Source organism: Glycine max, chromosome 7 (assembly GCF_000004515.6).
Source record: "Glycine max cultivar Williams 82 chromosome 7, Glycine_max_v4.0, whole genome shotgun sequence".
Lineage (NCBI taxonomy): Eukaryota > Viridiplantae > Streptophyta > Magnoliopsida > Fabales > Fabaceae > Glycine > Glycine max.
Window position 1 is genome coordinate 42,921,107 of NC_038243.2, and position 25,452 is coordinate 42,946,558.

The 25,452-nt window shown below is 32.8% G+C and overlaps 3 protein-coding genes across 4 annotated transcripts; all 3 read right to left on the reverse strand.

Moving 5' to 3' along the window:
* Window positions 1–483: 483 nt before the first annotated feature.
* LOC100807241 (uncharacterized) lies at window positions 484–3,884 on the reverse strand. The gene is made up of 3 exons (XM_003528593.5): window positions 1,717–3,884; window positions 1,240–1,449; window positions 484–1,058 (listed from the first exon to the last, which is right to left on the reverse strand). The coding sequence occupies exons 1-3, from the start codon at window positions 2,950–2,952 to the stop codon at window positions 906–908; spliced, it is 1,599 nt and encodes a 532-aa protein (XP_003528641.2). The 5' UTR covers window positions 2,953–3,884; the 3' UTR covers window positions 484–905.
* Window positions 3,885–3,999: 115 nt separating this feature from the next.
* On the reverse strand, window positions 4,000–12,503 carry LOC100807771 (probable histone-arginine methyltransferase 1.4). 2 transcript variants are annotated; one of them, XM_006583964.4, is made up of 15 exons: window positions 11,926–12,503; window positions 11,578–11,640; window positions 11,224–11,326; window positions 9,012–9,152; window positions 8,813–8,916; window positions 8,555–8,653; window positions 8,396–8,465; window positions 8,109–8,205; window positions 7,362–7,416; window positions 6,528–6,611; window positions 5,971–6,048; window positions 5,456–5,559; window positions 5,179–5,351; window positions 4,945–5,096; window positions 4,000–4,457 (listed from the first exon to the last, which is right to left on the reverse strand). In XM_006583964.4, exons 1-15 carry the CDS (start codon window positions 12,106–12,108, stop codon window positions 4,356–4,358), a joined length of 1,608 nt encoding a protein of 535 aa, XP_006584027.1. In that variant the 5' UTR covers window positions 12,109–12,503; the 3' UTR covers window positions 4,000–4,355. The 2 variants fall into 2 exon arrangements, with proteins under 2 accessions (XP_006584027.1, XP_006584026.1); XM_006583963.4 differs by having other exon boundaries at window positions 9,012–9,155.
* Window positions 12,504–21,752: 9,249 nt separating this feature from the next.
* LOC100780330 (protein RALF-like 33) lies at window positions 21,753–22,500 on the reverse strand. The gene has a single exon (XM_003529518.5). It carries the CDS (start codon window positions 22,324–22,326, stop codon window positions 21,970–21,972), a length of 357 nt encoding a protein of 118 aa, XP_003529566.1. The 5' UTR covers window positions 22,327–22,500; the 3' UTR covers window positions 21,753–21,969.
* Between the last annotated feature and the right edge of the window lie 2,952 nt (window positions 22,501–25,452).

Sequence of the window (25,452 nt, forward strand, 5' to 3'; positions counted from 1 at the left end):
GCTGAAAGCATGCCAAGAAAAACGGTTTGTGTGTGAAGAAGCAAACAGGGCACCCATTCCTACTTTTTCAATATTTCATCTTCAATAACTACTTATAACCCACTGCTAGGCCGATTTTAGTGGAGCACGAAATATTTCATCTTTAATGCATGGGGATAAGGAACATAAGGAAGTGTCAGAAATTTATATGTATGTGTAGAAACTAACATTCATGATTCAGCATGAGGAATAATGCTAGAATAAAAATTGAATCTTGCTAACTAAAAGAGGAAAGCATTTAGTGTGAAAATCATAACAGAGCACAATTTTTACCTTCCAATAAAAATATTTTTATTTTAAGTTTCTTAACTGGTTAGCATTCTATTTATCTTGTTGCCATAATTTTTTGACGACTTTAGATCAATTGGAAACCCTTCGCTTCACATATGCCAAGCTGGAAATATCATCTTTAATATTTCAAGTTCGCACTGCCTGTAGATCAAATTTATTATTCCTGCAATTTGAATTGATTTTCAAAATTTCAGATTTTACATTACAACTAATCTCCCCACATATCCTACCCCCTCACTCACCTACTCACAATAACCAATGAGACTTCTAAATGATAAAGTATCTAGTGGCTCTAGCACGAACTTCCCTTGGGAAGATACTGGGCATTGAAACTTAAATACTAGGAAGATTTTTCAAAAGATAGACCAAGATTCAGTCACGAAAAACCATTCTTCACTTGTGTGCCCAGCAATTCGCTCCATCAACTCCAACTTTTGACTTTGATGGAAGTGAAAAACTACGAATTTTCGCCAAGTGTCCCCATATACCATGACCACCAATTGTGGTATAGTTGCCGTTTCTTCCAGACTTCATCATGGACATTTCTTGCAGGACTTGATAAAGTAACGGTCATATCACGGCGATGATGGTGCATTTTGATCTTGCTCTATTATAGAGCGCAATGCCATTTCAACATCAGCAAGTGGTTGCCCAGCATAGAGTTGAAGCTGCCTCTTTTTCACAACTACGACTTTCTTGGCACGTGATATTATTTCTTCATTCAGTTCCTGCAAAATATTAGAAGTGCCCCTTAGGATAAGGAATGTATAAAACATGATTGTACACTCCACAGCTAACTAAAGGTTCATAAAATTGGCCACTAGATGATCAGTTCCAATTTTCATATGCCTGGTTCAGGTGTAGCAATGAGACATTTCAGTTTTATGTTATGGCATATAAGATTCTTACTTGTATTGACATTGGAACTGCATCAGCACTAAAAGACCCCAAATCTTCAAAAAACGATTTTAATAGAAAACAGAAGTTGTTGGCATCAGCATGATCCTCAAAAGCAACAGTATAGGAATCATCATCACTTTGTTCCTGTTCCTTAGAAGTGAACTTTAGGCTATAGAGACCTTCTGATCCTTCCTCGGAATCTCTTTGCATGAGAATGACCTTCACAAATATAGATTAGATAGTCACTTTATGATCAGATGTAACTGGATACACAAAGGAACATGTATAATAACTAAATGATGGTTCAAGCTAACTTATACAGGTACCAGAAGAGCTCTACAGTATATTTGTGTCCTGCAATGCAGGACATTGGCTTTGTCAAGTTTTTAAGGATAATGAGGTTTTGAAGATTCATAATGGTGCAGTAATGGGTAGACATTATCCAACTGAAAAACAAGTAAACAAAAAGAACTTTCTTGCACTTACAAAAACATAACGGAGGTTCAGCCACCACATATCAGTTTTAGTATTTGCTTGCTTAACTTTGACTCTGTTGGCTGCTGAATTTTTTTCAGACAATCCATTCCTTAAACTGCCATTTATACTGTCTCGCGTCGCCTTGGACTTGTCATCAACAAATTTTCCTCCTTCTTCCGAAGGAACATTAGAAACACTCTTCTGCGTCACAGCATCCTGTTGATTCACTGGTTTATCTTCATGTAACATTTGTGCATGATCAGAAACATCACTTCCATAATCTTGAGCTGCCTCCTTACTTTCTGAACCCCTCTTCTTTACCTTAGATTCGTTCCAATCTCGGTTCCCTGGAAAGCCCTTGGGAGTTTTTGTAGCCTTATTAGAAGGACTTTTGAATTTAAACTTCTTCTTGAACACCAATGCCTCATTTCCCTTATTCACGTCCTTATTGACACCCCTATCCACACCAGCAGCAGAATTCCCACGAATATTAATCTGTAACCCTGCTGAAATATCCTTAGCACTACCATTTATCCTATTCTGCAGCCTTAACAATCGCTCACCAATCTCTTTCTCAATACCAAGTCTATTACCAGAAACAGCACCTTCATCATCATCCACTTCAAAATCCTCATCCTCATCCTCTTTCCCTTTCTTCTCTGATTCAATTCTCCGCGCTTCCCTCGCCATTAACTTAATTTCCTCGATTTTCTTCTCCATTAAAAGTTGCTCCTCAGAAAGAAAAGCATTGCTAGCACCATTAACAGGCAATGACACAGTTTTCTCATCCCTATTTTCCCTTCCATCTATCTCCAATTCCCCGTCTTTCTGGTTGGATTTGTAAACCCCAACAATCCAAACGGTGTATATCGTCTGCAACACAAAAAACCCAAGAAAATACAGACCACCGTATTTGAATATATCCATAGCAGAAACGTTCTGGAAAACACCATTGTCCTTCGCGGTACCCTCGGAGACTTGTAACTCTTCAAATTTATCTGATTGTCCGGCGGGAATTTCGACGCAGAGGTTGTTGTTTTCTTGAGGCAATACGATAGGCTGTGGCGGCGGCAGTGACGGTAGAAGAGGAAGGGCGAGGGGGTAGGGTTTAGTAAGGATTTTCAGAATTTTGGGTCGCAAATGGTTTTTCCTGTGGCGTTTTGAAGAAATTGGAATACGAAGAGTGGTTCGTCCGGTAGCTTGAGGCGCGAGGAGAGAGGAAAGAGTGTTATGCGCAGTAGCCATTGGAACCTCTGCTCTGCAACTGCAAGGTTTGGAATCAGTGTGGATGCGTGTTGCTTAGGTTAGTTTCCTCCATGAGAAGGAGTTGAACTTTCGTTCCGTTTCAGTTTACACCTTTGAAGAATTCACCGTAATCATCGTTTCCTTGGGCTTGATTTAGCCCAACTGTTTTTTGTCTTTAAATATAGGTATTTATAAGCTGCACCTCCCAATATGAATCATACACCTCCCAAAAAGCCTCAATGGTAAAAAATACCCTCATCCCTAACACCTTCTCTCCCTCTTTAACGAATGCGGTGTTGCCCATGCTCCACCACCATCAACGGCAAAAAGAAAGTATGCACCTTCTCCCCGCCCCACAGTCACTGTCACCTGCAACTGGCTCAAACTCCCTTCTACCACCTTCTTTGCCCGCATCCGGTGCTCCACCAACCACCTTTTCCCCAACAACAGAGCCATTCTCTTCGACCACACTAAAAACATCGTCGTTTGAACCAACCTTCCATATCGATAGAGAGATAAAAGAGAGAAGAGAGATGGGAGAGAGGGAGAAAAGAAAGAAGAGTGAGCATAAAGAATTTCAAATTCTTACTTTTTTATAGATTTTAAAAATAATACAATTTTAAAGTAACCAATGCTTTCATAAATAACTAAATTCCAATTTCTTTTTAAATTCTCCATCCCGTCAACAAATTTTACCACAACGCATTTGAAATTCCCCCAAAAAAAAAATGAATTCCCCATCCAAACACAACTAATAAATTTATTCCAAATGCATGTCATGATTTCTGTCTCATTTCAATTTTTATTCCTAATTTCTGTCGAACACTTCCTAAAAAATGGTACAAAGAACCTTTAAACTAGCAGTGGCGCAATGAATAATCCTCATAATAACATGGCTTTACCTATACAAGACCTGATAGATCCACTTCAAAAATAAGCTTTCATCTTTTTTCACATATTTAGCTTTCTATTAAGTGAAATTTGAGAGCCAAAGACATGAAATATGAAATTTTAAAACCAATAAAAACATGATTTCCAAATCATAAATTAATAAATAATCATGCATTGAAAAGCATGGCTTTAATTAGCCCAATCACTAGTACAAGCAGAGAGTATGTTTAGGACGAGTCCTCATTCTCTGCAAACGTTGATAGCCTTACAAGGGCAAATTTGAGCTCAACAAGCTAAGTAAATTCCTAAATTTGCCAGGCATAAGAATCCGATATATTGTTTGTTAAAATATGCAATCGAGTGAATGGGTCACAATCACCCGCAATAAATTGAAAACAATGTTGATAATTTACAGGCAAGGGGGATGTCCAAATACAGACAAACGGCCCCCAACTTGCTGCAACATGGTAAATTCATGTTACAAACAGAAATTTGGGTTAGGATTTATCAAGTTAAACATTCCGCATCAGTGAATCAATCTGAGCACATGAATTAAGCGAAGGCTGTTGCACTATTTCTGGTTCATCCAAATCCTGAGATTGAATATGTATATCCTGTCAAAGAAAGTCATTGTCACTGACAACACCAACAGTAAATAAAACCCGAGATTGGATTGCTGTTAAATCATTGAGGCAATTAATCCAATAGACTAGCTGCCCTAGGGAGCCAACATGGGAATAGCCAATATTCAGTTTCATTTTCTTATCTGGGCAATTTCCAATTGATCATTAATCATTTTTGATAATGAAATAACAATTATTTCTGACTTTGATTAATTCTCTCTAAACAGAAGACTAAAATTTGAATGTTGGGCCTCTTAGTCTAGTAGTAATGCCTATAAGAATACTTTAGTTTAGTCAAAAGACCGACAACATACTTATTAAGATTTCCTACTATGCCATTCTCTGTATTCTACGTTAAATTTAATCTGACAAACTCTGAAGACAAAAAAAAAAAAGCTTTTTCAAGCTTCAAACTTTTCTGATTTTCAACTCATGAAGCGAGCAAGGAAACAGACAGATGAGACCATAAATTCAATACCTGTGTTTGTATAAGTGGTTGAGATTGCTGATCTTGAGCTAATGCATAAGCTTGCGGTTGAGACATTCTATAGTAAGGTTCTTTTAGATCAAGTTTACAGGATGATGTTTGAAGAATTCCTCCTTGTTCAGCACCAGGACCCCACATTTTAGCTAATGCAATTTGAAATTTTGCTCATTAACATGATCGTGCAAGTATAGCAATAACAAGTAAAAGAAAAGAGAGATTACCAACCTGACAATGTCAAGTATATTGTATAACTCTGTGCATTGTGGGCAATCAAGTGAAGCCTGCCAGTAATTTCTTGTCCTGCCATGACATAAATTGGTTGAGAGAGAACACAGCGTAACTGGTACCAATGAGTTGTTGGTGACCCAGGAGCAGTGGTAAGCCACCTTTGCACAGTACTGTGGATTTGTAATAATTAGAGAAAAATCAACAGACTGGAACAATAACCGAACCTTCTAAAGATAGAACAGGCTAGACCTTATTAATAAAGAGGAATGTGTACCTTCCATCGAATAGCACATCAAACCAACATGCCAACCCATGCACTCTGGTGCCCACAGAGGCTATGAATCTCAGAGGAATATCAATTTCATACAGTTCCTCCTCCTACAGAGTAGAAAGTGATCTGGTCAGTGGTAAAAAATTCATAGTCAACTTTAGTTCAAGCATTGAAAGAATATAACAAAAACAAAAGGAATGAACACAACTAAGTCCTTGGCCAACAGTATACTATTTGTACAAAACAATGATTCATAGCCAGAAAAATGGATGCCTTTTTATATAGTTTCAAAGAATTTCTTCTTCCAGGGAACAACTCAAGAAACAATTACAAGCTAACAGGGACTACTATTAAAAGGGTTTCAAAAAGGAAGTGTTTTTGCATTAAAAGAAATTGATTAAATAGACAATTGAAATGCAATCAAAATAAATCAGCTTGATTGATCAGAGTGCAATTTACCAGAACCAACAAGACCCTAACAAGATGAAACAAAGGAAAGGTGATTCACTGATTCTTACCTTTATTTTGGTGAAGTCTATCACATGGAACATTGAAGGAGCTATTAACAATCTTGGATCAAAAGCATCCACCACAGGCTTTATGGAGGAAATGAAATGGGTAGACCCCATTAGTGACATAATTATTTTTATTAATAGACCAAATTTATGGCAATAAAACCAACAAAGTATACGAGTAATACACAACACTAAAAATATATCCCTAAAGGCTGAAAGCAATAGTGGCTAACAAATGTTTTAATATCTAGACCTATTTCTGTTTGCCAATTCAAACTACAACAGTGCATTTCTAAGTTTACATCATTCTCGTCTGAATAAATTATAAGAGTCTCAATTTCTTATAAAATCCATAAGCTCACAAGTAATCAGACGTTGAAAAAGTAAAAATGGAAGCAAAAATTTAGTTTGTTACACATATTAATAGTATGAGAAAAGGAAGCATCACATTTGATCTTTTCCCTGTTCAAGGAGGGATCCTCCCCTAAAACAATCATTTCACACTGTAATCCAGTCTACTGTATAGCAACCTTCAGTAAATTTCAGCAAAGATTTGATACCTGAGAAAAGTATCCTTGAAATGCAGTCCCATGTAGGGGTGTTAAATCAACACCATAATAGTTTTGCTGCTGCCAGAACAGGGCCTGAACAACAACAAATAACGAGTTAAAAAGAAGAAAAGGAGTACATAGAGACACAGAAAGGAACAGGCAGAAAAGCAGCAAGTTTTCACTGAACAATAATCACTATGATGCTTTACACCATGATGCAATTCTAAACATATTTGCTTTTTTCCCTAATCCCCCTGTAGTGTAAGGAATCATAGCTGAACGTCATTGAAATCCATTTAACTGGACATCTGAAGCAAAGCTCTGAGATAGACACTCCAGACTGGCTTCTTTGTAATCCTATAAATGCTTTTACAAAGATTAGCCTCTTTCATCATTATATCTTGATGCCAATTCCAGATGGCAAAACAATCCTTTTAAACATTGTTGTTAAATGACGGCACCATGGCTACCTTGGAGGAATAGCATGGCAGATTTTTTGCCAACCGCCATTGAAAATTTGTGAAGGGAGACCCGCTATGTCAGTACCATAGGCTGCAATGGCATGTTTAATGTTTATGTGGCCAAATTTTATCCTTCCGCCATACACCACCATCCACCAATGATAACACTGCTATGAGATATTGAAACAAAAATGTGGGGGGTGTCTGAACATACATGTGCAAACAATTATGCAACATAATTTCAAGAAATAGATAATGAACACACACACACACTTCTCAGAAGTATGAGCTATAGAACAAAATGTCTGTGAGGGAGAATGCAGACATAGAGACACACTCATCTAGAAAAAAAAAAAAACACAAACATGCATTAATTACACACCTTATTAGCAATTTCAATAAACAAATATTCATCAGTGAAAGGTGCCATGTGAATCCTACACCAGTAATAAATTCAAGGTTAGGATAAGACAATAAAATAATTAGATGATTACAAGCATTGAGAAGGAAAAACTGAATGCTTTAAAGGGCATGTTCATTTTTTTTAAGGAAAAATGTTCTTATTTTAAGAAAATGTTTAGAGAATTTTATGATAATTAAGTTTAAAATAATTTTGACAGTTAAAGTAGTTCGGGATTATTTTTTTAAGAAAAAAAAGTTTTACTGCTTTTCTCATTTCTCATAAGTTGCAAAGAATAGCTTATGAAAATAAAGCCAAATCATAAACGTTTTTTAAAAATTTATCCAAATGCACCAAAAATCCTATATCATTTGAAATTGAACAATGTGGCATATATATCATTCAGAACAAGCAAGCAGCTAGACCTTGAAAATTCATATTTGGCACAATTATTCAAACAAAATGTAGGTGTAAAACTTGAATGACATTTTTTAAACATAATGTACTTGATATTATTGTTAACTGTGATTGAAATAGCAATAGATGTTACCATTTATAAAAATTGTTAATATGTCAATAGATGTTAGGGTAAAATTAAATTTAAATAGAAATGTCACTTTGAATAAGCAGAGAAATATTTGCCAATAACTTGCCTCAGTAGAATCATTTTGTCATAACTCAGTCACATGCTAGAAGCTCAAAGAAAGACAGAAAAGAGTGCTAATTTACCTTCCCACAGCTGGAAACATTTTTCCAGCAGGAACCAGAAATCTATCTCTGGCAATGACATAAGACTCCAGCATTCTTTCATTGACTAACAAGGTGCCTGCATAACAACAAAGAAGTTTTTCCAACCTATAAAAAGAGTGGAACTTCAGCATGCCATGCTACAACTTAACTCCACTACAGACAGCAAAATCAAAACATATTTGACAATATAGATACATATAGAAATTATACAGTGAAAATCGGCATTATTTTCAAGTTTGCTGGAAGAAAGTAGAATATGAGCTTACCCATGGGCTCAGATATCAGAATATCTGCTTTCTCTGGTAATTCAACATCCTCAACTTTGCCTTTGATCACCTATATAAAATTATTAAATAAAACAACTCTGAATAATAAGATACCCAATAAATATCGATTATAGAAAAAAACTAGGAGACAGATCTCACTGTAATTCGTTGAGCCAGTGTTGGGTTTCCAGCTATAAGTTTCCGTGCATATTCTGCCATTTCAGATGCTTCCACAGCATAAACATGTTTTGCACCAGCCTAAAAGTGAATGCCAAAATGACAAAAACTTATAAAAAGCTCTAATTGTAGGGGGCAAGGAGACACCAAGAATTTTCATTAAATAAGAATCAATCAAACAATGACACGTATCATATGCTACAAATAGACTTATATGCCCAATTAATGTGCTTAGCTTACCTGAGCAGCAAATAATGACAAAATACCACTACCAGCACCCACATCAACTACAACACGACCAATGAAATCAGTACGGTTCTCAAGAACAGCAGCATGATAGGTCCCTGAAACAATATTAACTAATTTGTCAGATCAAGGCAACATATATAGGTAGAATTCAAACAAACAAAATAAGGACTGCTAGAACACAAAGTATAACCTGTCCGCACATAGTCCTGCAACATATTTTGCTGATGCAGAAGTTGTCCATAATAATGAAAATACATTTTAGAAGATGATGACTCTATCTTATCATCAAATTTGCTTTTAGAAGTTGTAATAGTTCCATTTCGTCCATTTCCTTCTGGATTAAAATAAATAAATAAATATAAAATTAAACAATATCATGCTTTGCTGAAAAAGAAAAGGAAAAAAGAGAGTGATGTATGAGAACAAGTAAAATAAAAGGACCTCTGATTATAATCCATGCTTAAAATTTAAAAAATATAACCAACAGAAATGTTTGGCAGGAGGGAGAACTAACAATTTAGGTGCCAGCAACATTAAGGAAAAGTGGAAAACTAACAATCAACACTACGTAGAAAATAGTACAAGCAACGTCATCCAATATAACATGAGAATTACTGCAATATGAAATTTCTTTACTCTTAAATAATAAAATTAAAAATATCCCAATTCCTCTTTTAAACATCGATATTTGACATCAAACAAGGTTTCACTAGCATTAACTAGCCTAATAAAATTTGTTAAGTTTGCTAAAGATCAACTTCCAAATTATTTAGTGCATAAAAGAAGAAAATTTGTTTAGCCAGCAGACAAGTTACAACTGTGATGAAGGAAAAAGGTTTTTAGATAAGATTAATAATGCTTTGTTTGGTACGCATGAAATAGGAAAGAAATGGCAAAGAGGGAAGAGAACTAGGGGTGAAGCGGTGAAGTTCGCTCATTTGGTAAGCGAGAAATACAGAGGAGAGATTACAAAAAAAACAGTGGGCCCCACATGAGTATATTTCCACTCTCATATGCAAAGAAATAGCATGAAAGTGTGTTAGCTTATTGACATCAGTTGAAAAGTCGCCTTAATTGTGGTTGCCCCAAGCCCACCTTAGTTGTGGCCGCTTTCAGATTGACTTAATTGCAATCTCAAGGGTGGTGGTTAGTCTCACAATGACTAGAGATATGGCTTTAGTATAGCTTATAAAGCTTGGGTAGTCCTCACCTTACAAGTCAGTTTTGTGTGGTTAAATTACGCCTCAAGCCCAAATTTTAAGATGGTATCAAAGCCTTCCTAGATCCATTGTTGGGCCGCCTGCATTTGCCATGCTCCAGGCTGATAGCACTGGGCGTGAGGGGGGAGCATTGGAAAGCCACCGTAATTGCTCGTATTAATAACGAGTATAACCTCGAACCTTTAAAGCAAGTGCTATGGAGATTGCGAATGCTAGCATTAGCCTAGCCATCCACATTGCAAGAGCTCTGGGTGTTCTTTCCATTGAAGTTTCACAGAGGTGGTCTACTAGCTGCCTAACTTCTGCAGAAGAACATGTTGGTTCCCTACCTCTAACATGGCTTAACTGCAGCATCTTTGGGGATTGCCTTAATTGCAACCTCCAAGGTGGTGGTTACTGGTTAGTCCCACATCAACTAGAGATATGGCTTAAGTAAAGCTTATAAAGTTTGGGTAGTCCTCCCGTTACTAGCCAATTTTATGGGTTTGAGTTATGCCCTAAGCACAAATAATAAAAACATCTTACAAAACTAACCCTCACTTTCTCGTGCTACTCAAGTACTCATGCTGAGACAGTGTTTTTTAAGCAGATAATTGATTTACAATGGTCACAATCAATTATGCTCACACTGTCACACATATTCGATTATTTGTTGACACAAAAAAATAAAATCAATTCTGCACAGCTTGCTTCCTGAATTATGGCAAGCCATAGGAGTGGCAACGGTCAGAAAAAAAATAGTGATTACATATTTAAAGGGTAAAATGGTATTTTTAGTAATAATTTAATTTCTTTATTTTCCTTTCTTTCTAACCAAACAACCTCATAATTTTATTTCCACATTATTTCTCTTCTATTTCTCTTAAACCAATATTTCCACTTGATTTCTTATCTCTCTCACCTACCTATTTCGCTCCCTCTATTTCTTTCCTCTCTACCAAACACGGCATAAAAGAAAAGGCTTACACCTTTTCATTCCATGTTTTAGAGGTCTAATAACTAATAGTTAGTTGGTGAATAAATATCACTCTGACCACCAAACATGACCTGGAGCAAATAATTAACAATAATAAAACATGAAAACACAAAAAAAAAAAAGCCGTTGCTGATGCGCAATTGGAATAATGTCATATGACAGAGACTATTCCACAACAAGTTTTACACAAATTTTCAAAGCAGCACCTTGAGCATTTACTTCCTTCTTCCACTGTTGAACTACACAATGGAAGGCTGCACTCTCCTCATCATTTCTAAACTGGATTGTGACTCCCCTGGAATACAATGTCTGGTTCAAAAATAGCACTGTTAAAATGCATCAGCATTTGGGAACAAACCAATGAATTACTTAACAGCAGTATCACGCCTGTATCACAAAATGTATCTCGCAAACCCAGTATACAGTGATAAAATGAAGAGAGAAAAAAATGCATTAAGACAATGTAACATCAAATGTTTATGAACACAAACAACAATGACACGAGTATTGTAATTAATTTTCTAACCTATATAGTTTATCACAAAGATTCTGCTCCGTACCTTTTTACCAACATCGGATCCTTCCACCAAGCAAACCGATAGAACAGGACTCACCTTGAATAACTGTTAAGTTAAACCACAAATTAACAATAATAATTAAGAGATCCTAATGAAGATTGTCGTCTAATTCAGTGAATTTCTCGCCATTAAGTGAATAAAAAAAAAAAAAAAGCAAAACGCAGCATTAGAATTGGACGAAAAATAACAATAAAACGACAAGAAAAACAAATTTTCAAAATTAACCCTGCCGCCGAATAATAAGATAAAACGCACAGCATAGTATCATAGCTCAAAATTATTTTTTATTATCGCAATAGCTAAGGAAAGAAGCATAAGGTGAAAATGAACCTGAACAGTTCGAGGATCAACATTGAATGGAATCTGGTGAGATTGGTGATGAATTTGGAGACCGTCAGAGTTGAAGCGAGCAATTCCCGGCGAAGCCGAAGAAGAAGGAGCCAAAGAGAGGTCGGAAACTGATGCCAAAGCGAACTCTGGCTGCTTCCATTTCTGCCCTAACGATTCCTCCATTATTACTTTCTCTCTTTCCCCACCCAGTCACAACCCACTTTGTCTTACTTAATTTCTTTCAAACCAAATAAATAAATAGGATCATGAATGATAAGACGCGTGAAACTATGCGCGAGTGTAATTATTAGAGAATAAATCGAACTGAAACTAGGGTTTTGGGGGTTCGAAAAATTGAAAGCCGCCAAAGAAAGGGTTTGGAAGAATTACTGTGTGTCAGAGATATATGGGAGTTTTATTCTTAATTTTTTTTTATTACTTACTTGCTACATTAACACGTGAAATTCAGAGTTTTTCTGACCAAGAGAAGGATTCAGTTGATGACAAGATATTTATTTATTATGTTAAAAATTAAATTAAGATGTAATTTCTTTTAATGAAATGCAATTAGAAAGGGTACTGCACTATTGCTGACCCTTCCGTACACTATTGTGCTACTTTTTTCTATTCCTTCTTTCTCTTTTTTCTTGTTCCATAGTATCCGATGTTTCGCAACAAGCAAGATTTTCCCAATTTACTGGGTTATTCACTGCCTTGATTCTTGTGGGGCTATCGACACTGTACACAGACTTGTCGAGGAGGACACTAATGTTCCGGATATAATTCAGCTATCTTTTGAATAATATTCTAAATTCCAATTCTAAATAGTGTACATTTATTCAATAAAATATCTAAAAAATGATTTTTTTTCCATTAATTGCAACTATGTTAGTTAAGAGTTTAATTTCGAGAAATAATAATTTTTAAAAAAACTTATTTTTTATCTTTCAAAATAAGTTCAATTAAATGCATACTTAACTATTCAGTGATTTGTCAGGCATTACAATTTTGAAGATATTTCGCCTTGAAAAAAGATGAAATGTGAAACCCGGGTAAAAATAGTAAAAAACTTAACAATACTACTATACTAGGAGGATATCTTTTTAGGAAAAAATTTCGGTGCTTTCCATTGCCATTGGTATGTAACTATGCATGGTTAGTTTTCATTCTAATTTCTTTTTATGATAAAGACAAGGGAAAAACTATTGGAGAATGTTAACTAAGATCCTTAAAATATTAGTTAAAGAAACAAAATATAAAAAAAAAATCTTATAAGAAAGTGCTATTAATATACTATAATTTTTAATGTATTTCCATTGTAATTTCTAACTGGTGTGTTCCTCAAGCAAACGCCCTTTGTCCCAAAATCGTGTTTGATTTTTTGAGGCAGTTTCTTCGTTTGCTACATCAATGAGGGTTTCTTTAAACCATAGTTTTGGCACTTTCGTTTTAAATTGTTTGCCTATTGGCTACATTATTTGGTTTTACACTGTCTGGTTCTTCTTTATTCAAGAACGCACGATCTTGTGCAAGAATAGGTATTAGGGTATATATAAACCCTAAAAGGTTGACCCTGACCATGAAAACAGAAAAACGTTGATGCTACTATGAGATGAATTCTTTATTCATCGCCTGAAGAAGGATATCCTATTTTTTATGCATAATTATCCTAAAACAAACTAAAATGGTACGTTTGAGTTGTCACTTAACCCAGTTGCAAGTTCAATTTATTATTTAACATCAGAAAAAAATATGGTGTTTTTTTTATGCTCATTGATCCTAAATTAAATGATCTTTTTGAGTTTAACTTCAATGTGACTGAAAGATCCTAAATTGAATGGTGTTTTTGAGTTTAACTTTTTAAGATGACTTTTGTATTCAATATTGGGAAAATACATGATACTTATTTAAGCTTAATGACCCTTAGTCAGATGATATGCTTGAGTTGTTCCTTAATGTGGGTGTAAGATAAATTTTATATTCATTGTGAAAAAAAACGATGGTATTTTGAGGCGTAATGACCAGAATCAAATGGTATGCTTGAGTTGTCCTTAAAATGTGGGTGCAAGATGAAATTTATATTCATCGTCAGAAAAAGAGATTATATTTTGAAGCTTAGTGACCCAAATCAAATGGTATGCTTGAGTTGTCCCTTAATGTGGGTGCAAGATGAAATTTATATTCATCGTTAGAAAAAGAGATGATATTTTGAAGCTTAGTGACCCAAATCAAATGGTATGCTTGATTGTCCCTTAATGTGGGTGCAAGATGAATAAAATTCATCATCGAAAAATAAAGATAATCTTTTGAGGCTTAATGATCCGAATCAAATGGTATGCTTGAGTTATCCCTTAATGTGAGTGCAAGATGAATTCTATATTCATCATCGGAAAAAGAAATGGTATTTTGAGGCTCAATGACCCAAATCAAATGGTATGCTTGAGTTGTCCTTAAAATGTGGGTGGAGATGAATTTTATATTCATCATGGAAAAATATATGCTATTTTGAGGCTTAATGACCCAAAATATATGGTATGCTTGAGTCCTTTAATATGGCTGAATTACATATTCATCATTGGAAAATTCAATACTGACTTCAGTTTTTATGTCATTTATAAAAACATATAATTTAGTCATTAATGGCTAATGGTAAAAACGGTGGAAGGCCAAAATTCCACCATATAAACACGCCATTGCGTCGCCATGGCGGGATTCCCTTCATAAATTTTATAAATTTCTTGAGGCGGTTGGCAAAAAATCTGCCATGCCATTCTGCCAGGCTGGTATTTAACAAAATTGGCATTCATCGAATCATGTTGAACAGTAAAAAAGACCATTCATCTTTAATTGTTGTGACATTTAAACATGATTTTCTTGTGATACATTTCTTTCCTTGATTCTGGCATGTTTTATTGTTCTATGTTCAACTTCAATATACTGCCATTTACTTTATATGTAGCATGGCCATTGAATCTTTCATAGTGGCTATATTTAAAAGCCAACTGCATCTTTCTTATATGGAAAGTCTTATCTTCAAATTTATTGTGTTTACTGTAAGTTCTTTTTCATTCTTAAGGGAGGATTTTCAAAAAGAATTTCAAGAGCAGAATTTGGATGTAAAGTCAAGGCGTGATGTATGTGTAGAATCCATTCTATTAGAATTTCTTCTAATTTATTTTATACTTTTGATTGCTCAAGAAGAAGGATTGTTGCACAGCTAATCATTTACAAATTATACATTTCTTAAAAGCTAATACAAACTTGAGCATCAATTTTTAAAATTTGCCTGTTGTTTTAAGAGTTAGTGAGAAGTTTTTATACTTCTCTTCTTTTGTGAATCTAGCAGCTCTATTATTATCATTTGCAAAGTAATATATATATTTTTTTGTTTTATTCTGCCCTTTGCTCATTCAGATTGGCAATGCATCTGGAAAGAAGTGGATATCAATGATTAATGAGGTTAGTTTTCTTTTGTAGCCTTTCCTTTTTTATTATTGACTTGAATTGCGTTATTATGATTGTGATGTCTGATGGCTGAAAACTGAGTAAATTAAGCATGTGAGGAAGAAGAACATTTTTGTTATATTTGAAGCTGTTGGAATTAATTGTAACTACTTTTCATTTCTAGGCGGAGATACTAGTAATGGTAACTGATATATTTACTGATTTACAGGTGCTCATCCCTTTCTTTCATATTTTCTTCCTTTTAGCATATAGATGTAATGCAAGTAGCAGAACTGTGTCCTCTGATTAGAATTCTGGGGTGAACTGAGATTTAATGCAGAATTAGATTAAGATACTATAGTTCAGACTATAGTATTAAATTATATTATTGGGTACATGAAATTTAGCTTTGTTCTTCAGTTTTAAAAAAATTGTATACTCAGAATTGATCTCCAAAAATGATATATATGTAATTATCTTCAGTTTCTTGCATTGTTAAATGGTGGCAGCATGGCAAAATGGCGGGGCGGATTTTATGGTAGATAACATCGATGAAACTTTGGTCTTTAACCAATCTGAATGACATCATGTAATCCATGTAGCCGACCTCACCTAATGGGATAAGGTTTTGTTGCTCTTGCTAGAAGGACAAGATAGTGTGGGGTTTTATAGAGCCTTGGACTCCCTCAACTACAACTACCTTTTGTGGTGTGTTTTTCCTAATGTTTTTATTAGCGCCCATGCTCATTTGCTGATGTTCATTCAAAATCAATATAGAACCAGTTTTTGAAGTTTGTTTCATGTTTGATTACTTGGCAAAATGGAGCATGAAGTTTGCATATAGTTTACTCGTTTAGGTCTTAGCAAATAGAATAAATTATTTCAGCCGAGTTCTATGTTAACAGCACTTGTATCTGACAGGAGAAGGTTAAATACTATGATATAGCCTCAGAAAAACGTATAGAATTTGATAGAGCAATGGCAGAATTTAACAATAAAATGGTAAGCAATCACTCATTTTCCTTGCTATTGAGTTGTCTCCTATTTGTCCGGTTATGGAATATTCAATTTATTTTCTACTGCTTAGCAGAAAAGTGGGGAGTTTGACGAAATTGATGAGTAAAGCCACCTTATTTTTCTGTGGTAATTTTTTCTTTTGACTTTGTCATCATTTTCTCTGAGTTGTGTATTGCAAGTGTTTGTATTGTTTCAAATGTTGGGAAGGTGAGGGTGGGTGGTTCTTTGTTTGAGAATACTCTTTATTTCTTTTGATGGAATTTTGCATCCATTGAGAGATTGGAATCTAACATTTAATTGTTTAAAAGTGGAGGAAAAGGGTAAATAGATGATAAAAGTTGGGTGGGATTCTGTTCTTGATATTTATGTGATGGCTTCAGACTTTAGACCAGGGACTGAATACAATGATGGCATTTCGAAGTTCCAATGAGAGTGTATACGTTTATTCATCGGGCTTCAGGTGCTATTTTTTTTTTTTTTGGAAGGAGGGGGTGTCGGATTGATAGTTCCAGAGAAATGTTATTATGAAATAGTTTACATAACTAATTGCTATGTTACAATGGATTTTTCAGCAAACTAGTATCTTAATCTATGGTACTAGCATGATTGATTGATTAGCATGAATTATGATTATGATTGATTAGCATTAATTATTTATAATAAATCTATATACAATATTGTATAATTAACAAAATTTTATTTTTCGTCTTACGGATCAAGTTGATCCATAAGAGAAAAATCAAGTAAGGACAATTTTATCATTTTTTTAGAATGCTGTGTGCACCTAACAACACTCGTCACAAGTGAGCATCATGGTCGCCAAGCCCTTCTCAATAGATATTTGTGTATTTATATTTATATAAATACAAATTAAAAGTTGGGTTGTATACGTATATGGCTCTAAAACAACTACTGAATACTGACCATGCCAGCCACATCATCATAATTTTATTACAAATGTAATCCTGTAATTATAAGAACTAAAAATAGAACAAGAACCGCTGGATGCAAGAAATTAATGTACCTAGTGCAGTTAAATTTATATTGGAGTAGATTATTTTTTCATAAATCAATACCCACAATACATTACATGTAAATCAATATATAGGCGCGACATGCCTAATCCCGTTCTGTACTGCGTTCTTGGGTACGTACATGGCAACGTGAATTATGCTACCAGGAGAAAAAAACTGTTTAAACTAATCAGACATTATTTTCACAAGAAAAAAAAAACCTTACTCATCACTACTTTTATATTAAAAGAGAATCATTTTAGCAATCGGTAATTTGGGGTGAACATGTTGAATAGTTTTAGGCACGAACACCACTATTTTCCAATGTTACCAATATAGCATCTGACTGATGTGAGTATTTATTTTGATAATGATAGTAGGAGGGAAACTTACCACCGGGAGTTCATCACCTAATCCTCAGAGAGTCACTTGGTGCTGGGTTTGGAAACTACCACTTCCTGAGAGTGTCACCCTTCACGGTAGTCTTCTCTAGACATTTTGTCTATGAATGGCTTTTGTAACAGGTGCAACAGAGAGATGGAGACCATTAAGCATCTTCTAAGGACGTGTGGATGCTTTTTCAGCTGATTTTTACACGATCAATGTGTATGATTGGCTTATTACAAACCTCAAAGGAGATAATGGAGTTCAGTTTGGAATCACTTGTTGGATACTGTGGAATGCTCGAATATTTCAGGATCAGACTTGGTCTCTATGGAGCATTGTCAACAAGATTCGGATTATTCTTCATCACACTTTGAAAGTCTTCAAGAAACCAATCCGGGACGTCCTGGATTCGGAGGCATCTTTGTAAGAAAAATTAGTGTTTATAACACACCTAACGGAATAAAAAAACTAATCTATTTTGAGTTTTTAGTGCAAAAATCAAATGTATACATATCCGGATATAAGTTATTGAAATATAAAGTTGTTCAACATTATGAAGACTCTGCATCTATTCTTACCGATATCAATTTTTTTATTTTTTAGTGTAAAATTAAGTTTCAATTTTTTTAGTATTTTTTGTCTAATGCACTTTATTCTCATGTAAATGTATTTATTTATAATGTTAAAAGAAATATGGATTTAGGTTATTTTTCAAAAAAAGAAAATATTTTATTTAAAATAATTTTATATTTCTATATTTTTATAAAAATAAAAATTATCTCATATTTTTTTATTTTAAAAAATTTGATGATATAAGAAAAAAATAATTTATAAATTAATCACATAACTAATTATAATAACTAATTACATGATCTCATCCTCAAATGTAACAATAGAAACTTATTCTTATTTTATGGATAATTTTTATATTTATAAAATAATATTCTCTTTTTTATATTAATTATATTTTTTATACTGATAAATAATATAATAATATTTTATTAAAATATTTATTTAATTAAATTAAATTTTTTAATTTAATTATCAAATAAATTATTTTCTTTTGTAAAGATTAAAATACTCATTTGTGTGTAACCTGATAAATTCAACAATAAATCAATAATAAATTCATCATAATTAATTTATTAATTAAGGGACTCTTTAATGTTCAAATAGTACAAAAATAACATTTTTTACCTTCAATAACCAATAAAAAAAATAATGTAATATTTTATTTTATCATTTACGACTCAAGATTAACTTTAAACTACAGTATTATTGTCAAACTTTAATAAGCTCACACATTTAATCAATAAATAACTTAATTTTCATTCAATATTGTCAAAAGCTATTACAAAGCAATAATTATACACTGTCACTATATTAAATCATAATAAAATGGATATTAGCATTGGTTTTTAATTGGTAAAAAAAAACAATAATAAGAATCGGCACCCGTGTGTGAGGTATTATTTTCTTTTGGAAGCAAAATATGTACATGATGGGGAAGGTTTAGTTTCAATTACATCTTATAATAGAAAGAGTGGATTGTACACAGGGTGGTGAGCATGTTTCCCTTCCTATCTTTATTTTCTTTGTTAATAATAGTAAGATAGAGATTTTATTTTATAATATTTTTTTCCTCTAAAAATGGATTTTTACTTTTTTTATTATTGTAGTTTTTTTAATTAACTCATGCAAGGATTTATAACATTAATTAAGTAACAATTCTACTTTTTGATGTTGCTTAAATCATAAAAAATATAAAATAGTCATTTGCTATCTAATATTTATGCATAGAGTTATCTTCTTTTAATAATATTTTTAAGAAAATTATTTTAATTTGATTTTAAATAAAAAAAAATATAACTCATGCAATGGTCTATGATATTAATTGAGTAGCAATTCTATCTTTTATGTTACACAGACCATAAAAATTCATAGAATAATCATTTACTGTCTAACACTTTTCTGCATAAAATTGTCTTCTTTAAATAAATAAAAATGTTCTTTCTATAAAAATAATAAAAATCAAAAAATATTTTTATGGGGTAAAGTAAACATTTTTAAAATTACATAATTTTGCACGTAATTTACTCTCAAACCTACCTTTAATTTCAAAGATATTTTATTTCTCTCGAAATAAAATATTGATTACTATTTCATTTTTTTTACGTTGTCCGTGATCCCAATCGCAACACTTATCTAGAAAAATAAATGATGTAAATATATTCATGGACCGTGTAAGAAAAAAAATATTTATCTGCATGATAATTTTCTTTAATTAGGTGGCATTTGAATGATTTGCGGTTTTTTCTAGATTGTCCCATAACTCTAAGTATTGATGTTACTCAAGAATTGCAGTGCTGGATTTTCTCTCTCATTATATTGAGGGTTTTTTATTTTAAAAATTGTGGTTGCATCAAGTGCAATGATCTTTGACAGCTTAACAAAGTTCATTGGGATATTTGGTATTGGTGCGTGCAAAATCACGTTGAGAGTAGCATATGTGCTAGCTAGAGATACTGATTGCCATTAAATAATGTAATTACTATCAAAGTGTGTATGTAGGTGTAGAAGAGTCTTTGCCTTTGGGGTTTGGGCTCTACATTCTCAAATCGGTGGTCCGGGACAAAATTAATTTTAGTTGGGCAGAAGATAATGAGACAAGGGTTTGTGAGGTGTATTTTAGTTGTCACACAGAAAAAGGTAAAGATGCCATCATAATAATCATAGGAGCGCGTCCACTGATTTTAATTGATGATGCCGATGGGATAATAATGCATGTGAGCCTGCCTTTAATCAAGGATAAGACTAAGAATACCATTCCTCCTCAAATGGAAAGCAAAAGAAAAACCAAGATTTTGATTAAAGGTTCTTAACTGTTTATGAAATGACTACCCTATTACTACCAACGTTGATAAAGACCATAATAAATTTGATAGCAAACTCAACCGAAGTAGTAATTGTAGTATTTGGGATTTGAATTTATTATTGGAAAGTCAAAATTGCAATATAAAGCTGTTGAAAATACTACTAATTGTGTAGTAGATAGCTGCGCTATTTGCGGCTCGGAGGCTGGAAAAAAATGTTTGCACTATTAAAATTGTAGTATAAAACTAATTTTGTGTGTTACTTTTTTCTCCCAAACAAAAATCACATAACAATAGCAATAATCTTGAGCACTTGAACCGACAAAGAAAGAGGAGCATCCAGTGTATTTGCCCTTTGTTTTCATTTTTTGGAAATAGAATGAGCTTAGTTTTCTACTATTTTTATTCCTCAATTTCAACAAAAACGTGTACTGGAAAGAGAAAAAAGGAAACATGGAGGGACAACGCACGGGACAGATGCCAGACTCCTTCTCTCTCAAGCCACATATCCAAAAGGCAAAATCCAAAAAGACTCAGATTTTTAGTTCCCATTACGCTCTCTTTAGAGAAAATTATTATTAGAAAAAAAAATATACATTGAATATAAAAAAATGTATACCTTTATTTAATCATAATGATAAATTTATTAATTTTTATTATAATTAGACAACAACTTACAAAAGTATTTTATATGATCAGTGTATTAAACTATTATTATTATTATTATATGATTCTAGGACAATTTTCATGTGATACTGTATGAAACTATATTTTTTAACTTTTGAAAAATCACACATATTATATGAAGATTAATGTAAGCCACATAATCCCAAATCAGTGTAATAATTTCACTTTTTCATCCAAAAGCCACAGAAAGCAACCGTAATTTCAGTTCTCATTACCTTTCAAACCAAACACTGGCATGTAGAGTACCAAATCTGTAGTCACCGCCATCAATAATCCCCAAACCTCCCTTTCATCTCCGACAAGGAAAAGAAGCAACACAACACAGGCACAAACAGAAACCACCGACGATCGACAAGAATAATAAAAACACAAATCAAACAATGATAATAACTTTGACACAACAAAATAACAATCAATAATGTGCACCTAAGATTAAATTAAATTACAACACAGATACAGATACAAACGGCGGCAATTAGATTTTATTCATCTCTACTTCTCTTTCTCTTCTCTACTTGTGTATATATATTTAGTAGCACGACAATAATAATATAACAATTTTCATCAATTACAAAAATATAAATAAAAAAATGAAATAAAAAAAAAAGAGAAGAAGAATAGATTCAACGCCTGCATCGGGTGATAGCACTGCATCCGCGGCTGTAGGGGTTGGCCTGAGCGCCGGGGCGGCAATTGTAATAGGAAGCACCACGTCGGGAGCAAGGGACAGTGTTCCTCCTCAGCGCACCGTAGCTTATGTAGCTCCTTCCTGCTAGAATGCGCCGGTTGCTCTCCGACTCCATCAGAAACTCGGCGTCGTCGCCGGCGAGGAGGCTGCACTCGGCGACGGATCCGCGACAGCCGGACTTGAGAGGGAGGAAGAAGGCGTCCAGGTCGAGGGTGGAGGATGAGGATTGTGCCACGTGGACGGCCAAGATTGCACACAGGAGGAAGAAGGCACAGAAGGTTGAGCTCCCCATGATTGGATTTGAAATTGGTTGCTTGAGTTCTGAGAGAGTCACAGAGGAGAAGGAGAAGGAGCTTCTGCTCTCTCACATTATATGCGACGGTTTACGCCAAAATACCATCAGATTCTCCCAGTAATTACGAGTGCTGCCACTTGACTTTAACGTGACTCGTTATTGCTTCGCACGCACTCGTTATCATAAACACCACCAATACCGTATATAATTCTACTTCCACCACAGGTTTCACAATAAAAAAAACATTCAGGACTATTATTAATGCTGTACGAGTTTTAATATATTCTTTTTACCATATTCATTAGTTAAAATTATAAAGGAGATTTATTAAATAAGAAATATCGCCCATACAATTTTATATTTTTAATCAATATTACATCTAATCTCTTATATAAAAAATAAATAACTAATTCATAATAACCAGTAAAAATAGTTAAATTAGTTTATTTTAATTAATAATATTATAAATTTTATTTTATTTTTATTTTTAAGATATCTAGAATTAAATATTTTTACTAGAAATTATATTAAGGATATATAGTAAAAGAAAGTTAGCAAATAACATGTCTAAAAATGTATGTTTCTTATAAATAATGAAAAAGCTAGTAATTTATTTAATATATAAAAAAGTTAGTGATAGTATTACAAAAAGTGTATTCAAAATAGAATGTTCAATTTTTTATTATGAAATTTTCTCTCAAAATATCGAAGTGAGAGATAAGATGAGAATAAGTGTTGTTGGTTGAATAAAAACAGGTGATATAGAAAGAAAGAAAAAACTAAAAAAATGAAAAATAATATTGATTCATCTTTTGACATTTAAACCAAAACTGAAAACAATAATGGGAAATAAAAATCATTAAAGGGAAAATGAATTGGCGGCCCCAGGAGCATTTAGATTTTAGAATAATTAAAGCAGTTGTTGTTAGTGGGGCGTGACGAGTCAGGGAAGATTTTCAAATCTAGTTAGTAGCTATTAATGAAAATCGAATGCAATTCGCCTAATCATTTGAGGAACACTAGAAGAAAAATATGCATTTCAATTTTGAACTAACTACGTACGCTCAAGATTTTTAATACCTAAAAAGAGATAAAGAATCTATTACGTGTCTGGTTGAAAAACATTTAGATCATTTTTTTAGAAGAACATCTAGATAAATTTATCCTATCATAATAATATGTATTTTAATATGAATTTATAATTTAAATTAATTTTATTAAAAAGAACTTTACATATTTTTAAACTTATTTAATTTATTAACATGTTATTGATCTAAGTAGAATTAAATTAAGTTTTTTAAATAAAATATTGTTATTAAAAAGAGAAATGTGGTCACTCACTAAATAAGAAAATAAGACACTTTAGTTTGGTAAGAAATAGTATGTTTGGTAAGATTATTAAGTGATTTTTTTTTATCAAAGATAACATTTCAAAACTTATGATTAAAAGTTATTGGATTCTTTAGTTTTTTTTTTGGAAGAATTGGATTTTTTAGTTTACTCTTGCTTTTATATTTTATTCTCAATAATTAATTATGAAATATAAAACTATCTATAATAAATTATTTTATACCTTGCTTTTATAATTTTCTTACAGAAGGTCAGTTTTACCTGTTTTAGGCAATTTAAATGAAATAAATTGTTTTAAATTAACTCTTCGCCTAACATATAACTTTTTTTTTTCTTTTGAAGAACGGAGGGACTACAAAACTTATTTATACTACAATTAATTGTAACAAAAGATAATTATAAATGTATCGATTGCTGAAAATAATTGTTTCACTTTTTCTTATAAATATTAATTTACCCGTATTTAAATAATTTTCAAAAACATTTTTATCATAAATTCGTTACGAAAAGCAAAGATAATTCAAATTTGGTGTATCAAAAATGTATTTATTAAATTAAAAAAAAATCTAAAATAACTCATGCAACATCCTGGGTAAAAGAACTTGGGATAATGTAATGTAATATCGTAGTCGTAGATTTATGTACAAAACACCGTCAGAGAAAGTATAAGCAAGAGACCAGTAAATATTGTTTTTAAGATTATACAAGAGTTCATTTAATAGTAAATATTTATAATTGATTTCGTTATTATAACACATGTAAAATTTATTATCAAGATTAAATTAAACATTGAACAACTTAAAAGATTAATTTTAATAAATTTGAAAGTAAATAGGCCTACAGCATTGAGCTATAGTAATGTATATAGCTATTGCATGGACCCGCGTTAGCGATGGATGGAGCTGTCATCTGCAGTTTGACTGCAAATGACGTTTCTTGGCCACTCGTTAAGGGCTATTCCACACCCTTTACAGCTCTAAAAAGTAGTAATATATGCATATGCTTATGCAATATGTAATGCATGTTGTGGTCACCTGTCACAACTTCAAATATTCTAATTATAACCAAAATCAGCATCTAATCATAAATAAAAATGTAAAATAAAATAAATAAAAATAATTTGTAACACCCCCTTCACAGCTCTAAAAAGTAGTAGTGCATTTAGTAGAAATTAAAAATAATATAAAAAGATTTATAATAAATCACACATGCTCAATTAATTAGTCAACCTCCCTTTTGTTAAGATTGATATTAGCAAAATGCAATATTTTGTTTTGTTTGACCTATGGATCAATATTCAGACACCTTTGTAGTGCATTTAGTTATAGGGTATGATAGAGAATAGATTTTGTTTTAAAAGGAAGAAGAATTGATTTGTAATTTTTAAATTTTATTGACTAAGTTGCTAAGAATATGAAAATATATTATTTGTATTTCCCCCACTTCTTTTGGAAACCAAATCCAAGAACCCTTATACTCTCTCTTTTCAAACAAACAAAATAAGGGATTCTTTCCTTTCCTTCCGCTATTTCTTCTTCATTAAATCTCCTCATTTTACATTTTATTATTTGAACTAAACACGTTATCAGGTATTAACTAATCCTGCTTAAATTCAATAAGATTATTAAAAGTAATAAAATTCTCTCTCTAATGAGTGGTCTCAAATGTGAGTTTTTAAAATGTTTTTTTTTTTACATCAAATGAGGATCTATTTTTTTTTTTTGAAGAAAAAATGAGGTTATATTAAAACATGTTAGGAGAATTTTCTCGCTG

Excerpts from the sequence above, each read along its gene's own strand:
- LOC100780330 (XM_003529518.5), bottom strand. The coding sequence starts at position 22,326 with ATGGGGAGCTCAACCTTCTGTGCCTTCTTCCTCCTGTGTGCAATCTTG.
- LOC100807771 (XM_006583963.4), bottom strand. The coding sequence starts at position 12,108 with ATGGAGGAATCGTTAGGGCAGAAATGGAAGCAGCCAGAGTTCGCTTTG. Across the intron at positions 11,641-11,925 it reads TTGATCCTCGAACTGTTCAG|TTATTCAAGGTGAGTCCTGT; the intron begins GTTCATTTTCAC and ends TTAACTTAACAG. Across the intron at positions 8,206-8,395 it reads TCTGATATCTGAGCCCATGG|GCACCTTGTTAGTCAATGAA; the intron begins GTAAGCTCATAT and ends GTTGTTATGCAG.
- LOC100807241 (XM_003528593.5), bottom strand. The coding sequence starts at position 2,952 with ATGGCTACTGCGCATAACACTCTTTCCTCTCTCCTCGCGCCTCAAGCT. Across the intron at positions 1,450-1,716 it reads TGAACCTCCGTTATGTTTTT|GTCATTCTCATGCAAAGAGA; the intron begins GTAAGTGCAAGA and ends ATATTTGTGAAG. Across the intron at positions 1,059-1,239 it reads CAGTTCCAATGTCAATACAA|GAACTGAATGAAGAAATAAT; the intron begins GTAAGAATCTTA and ends AATATTTTGCAG.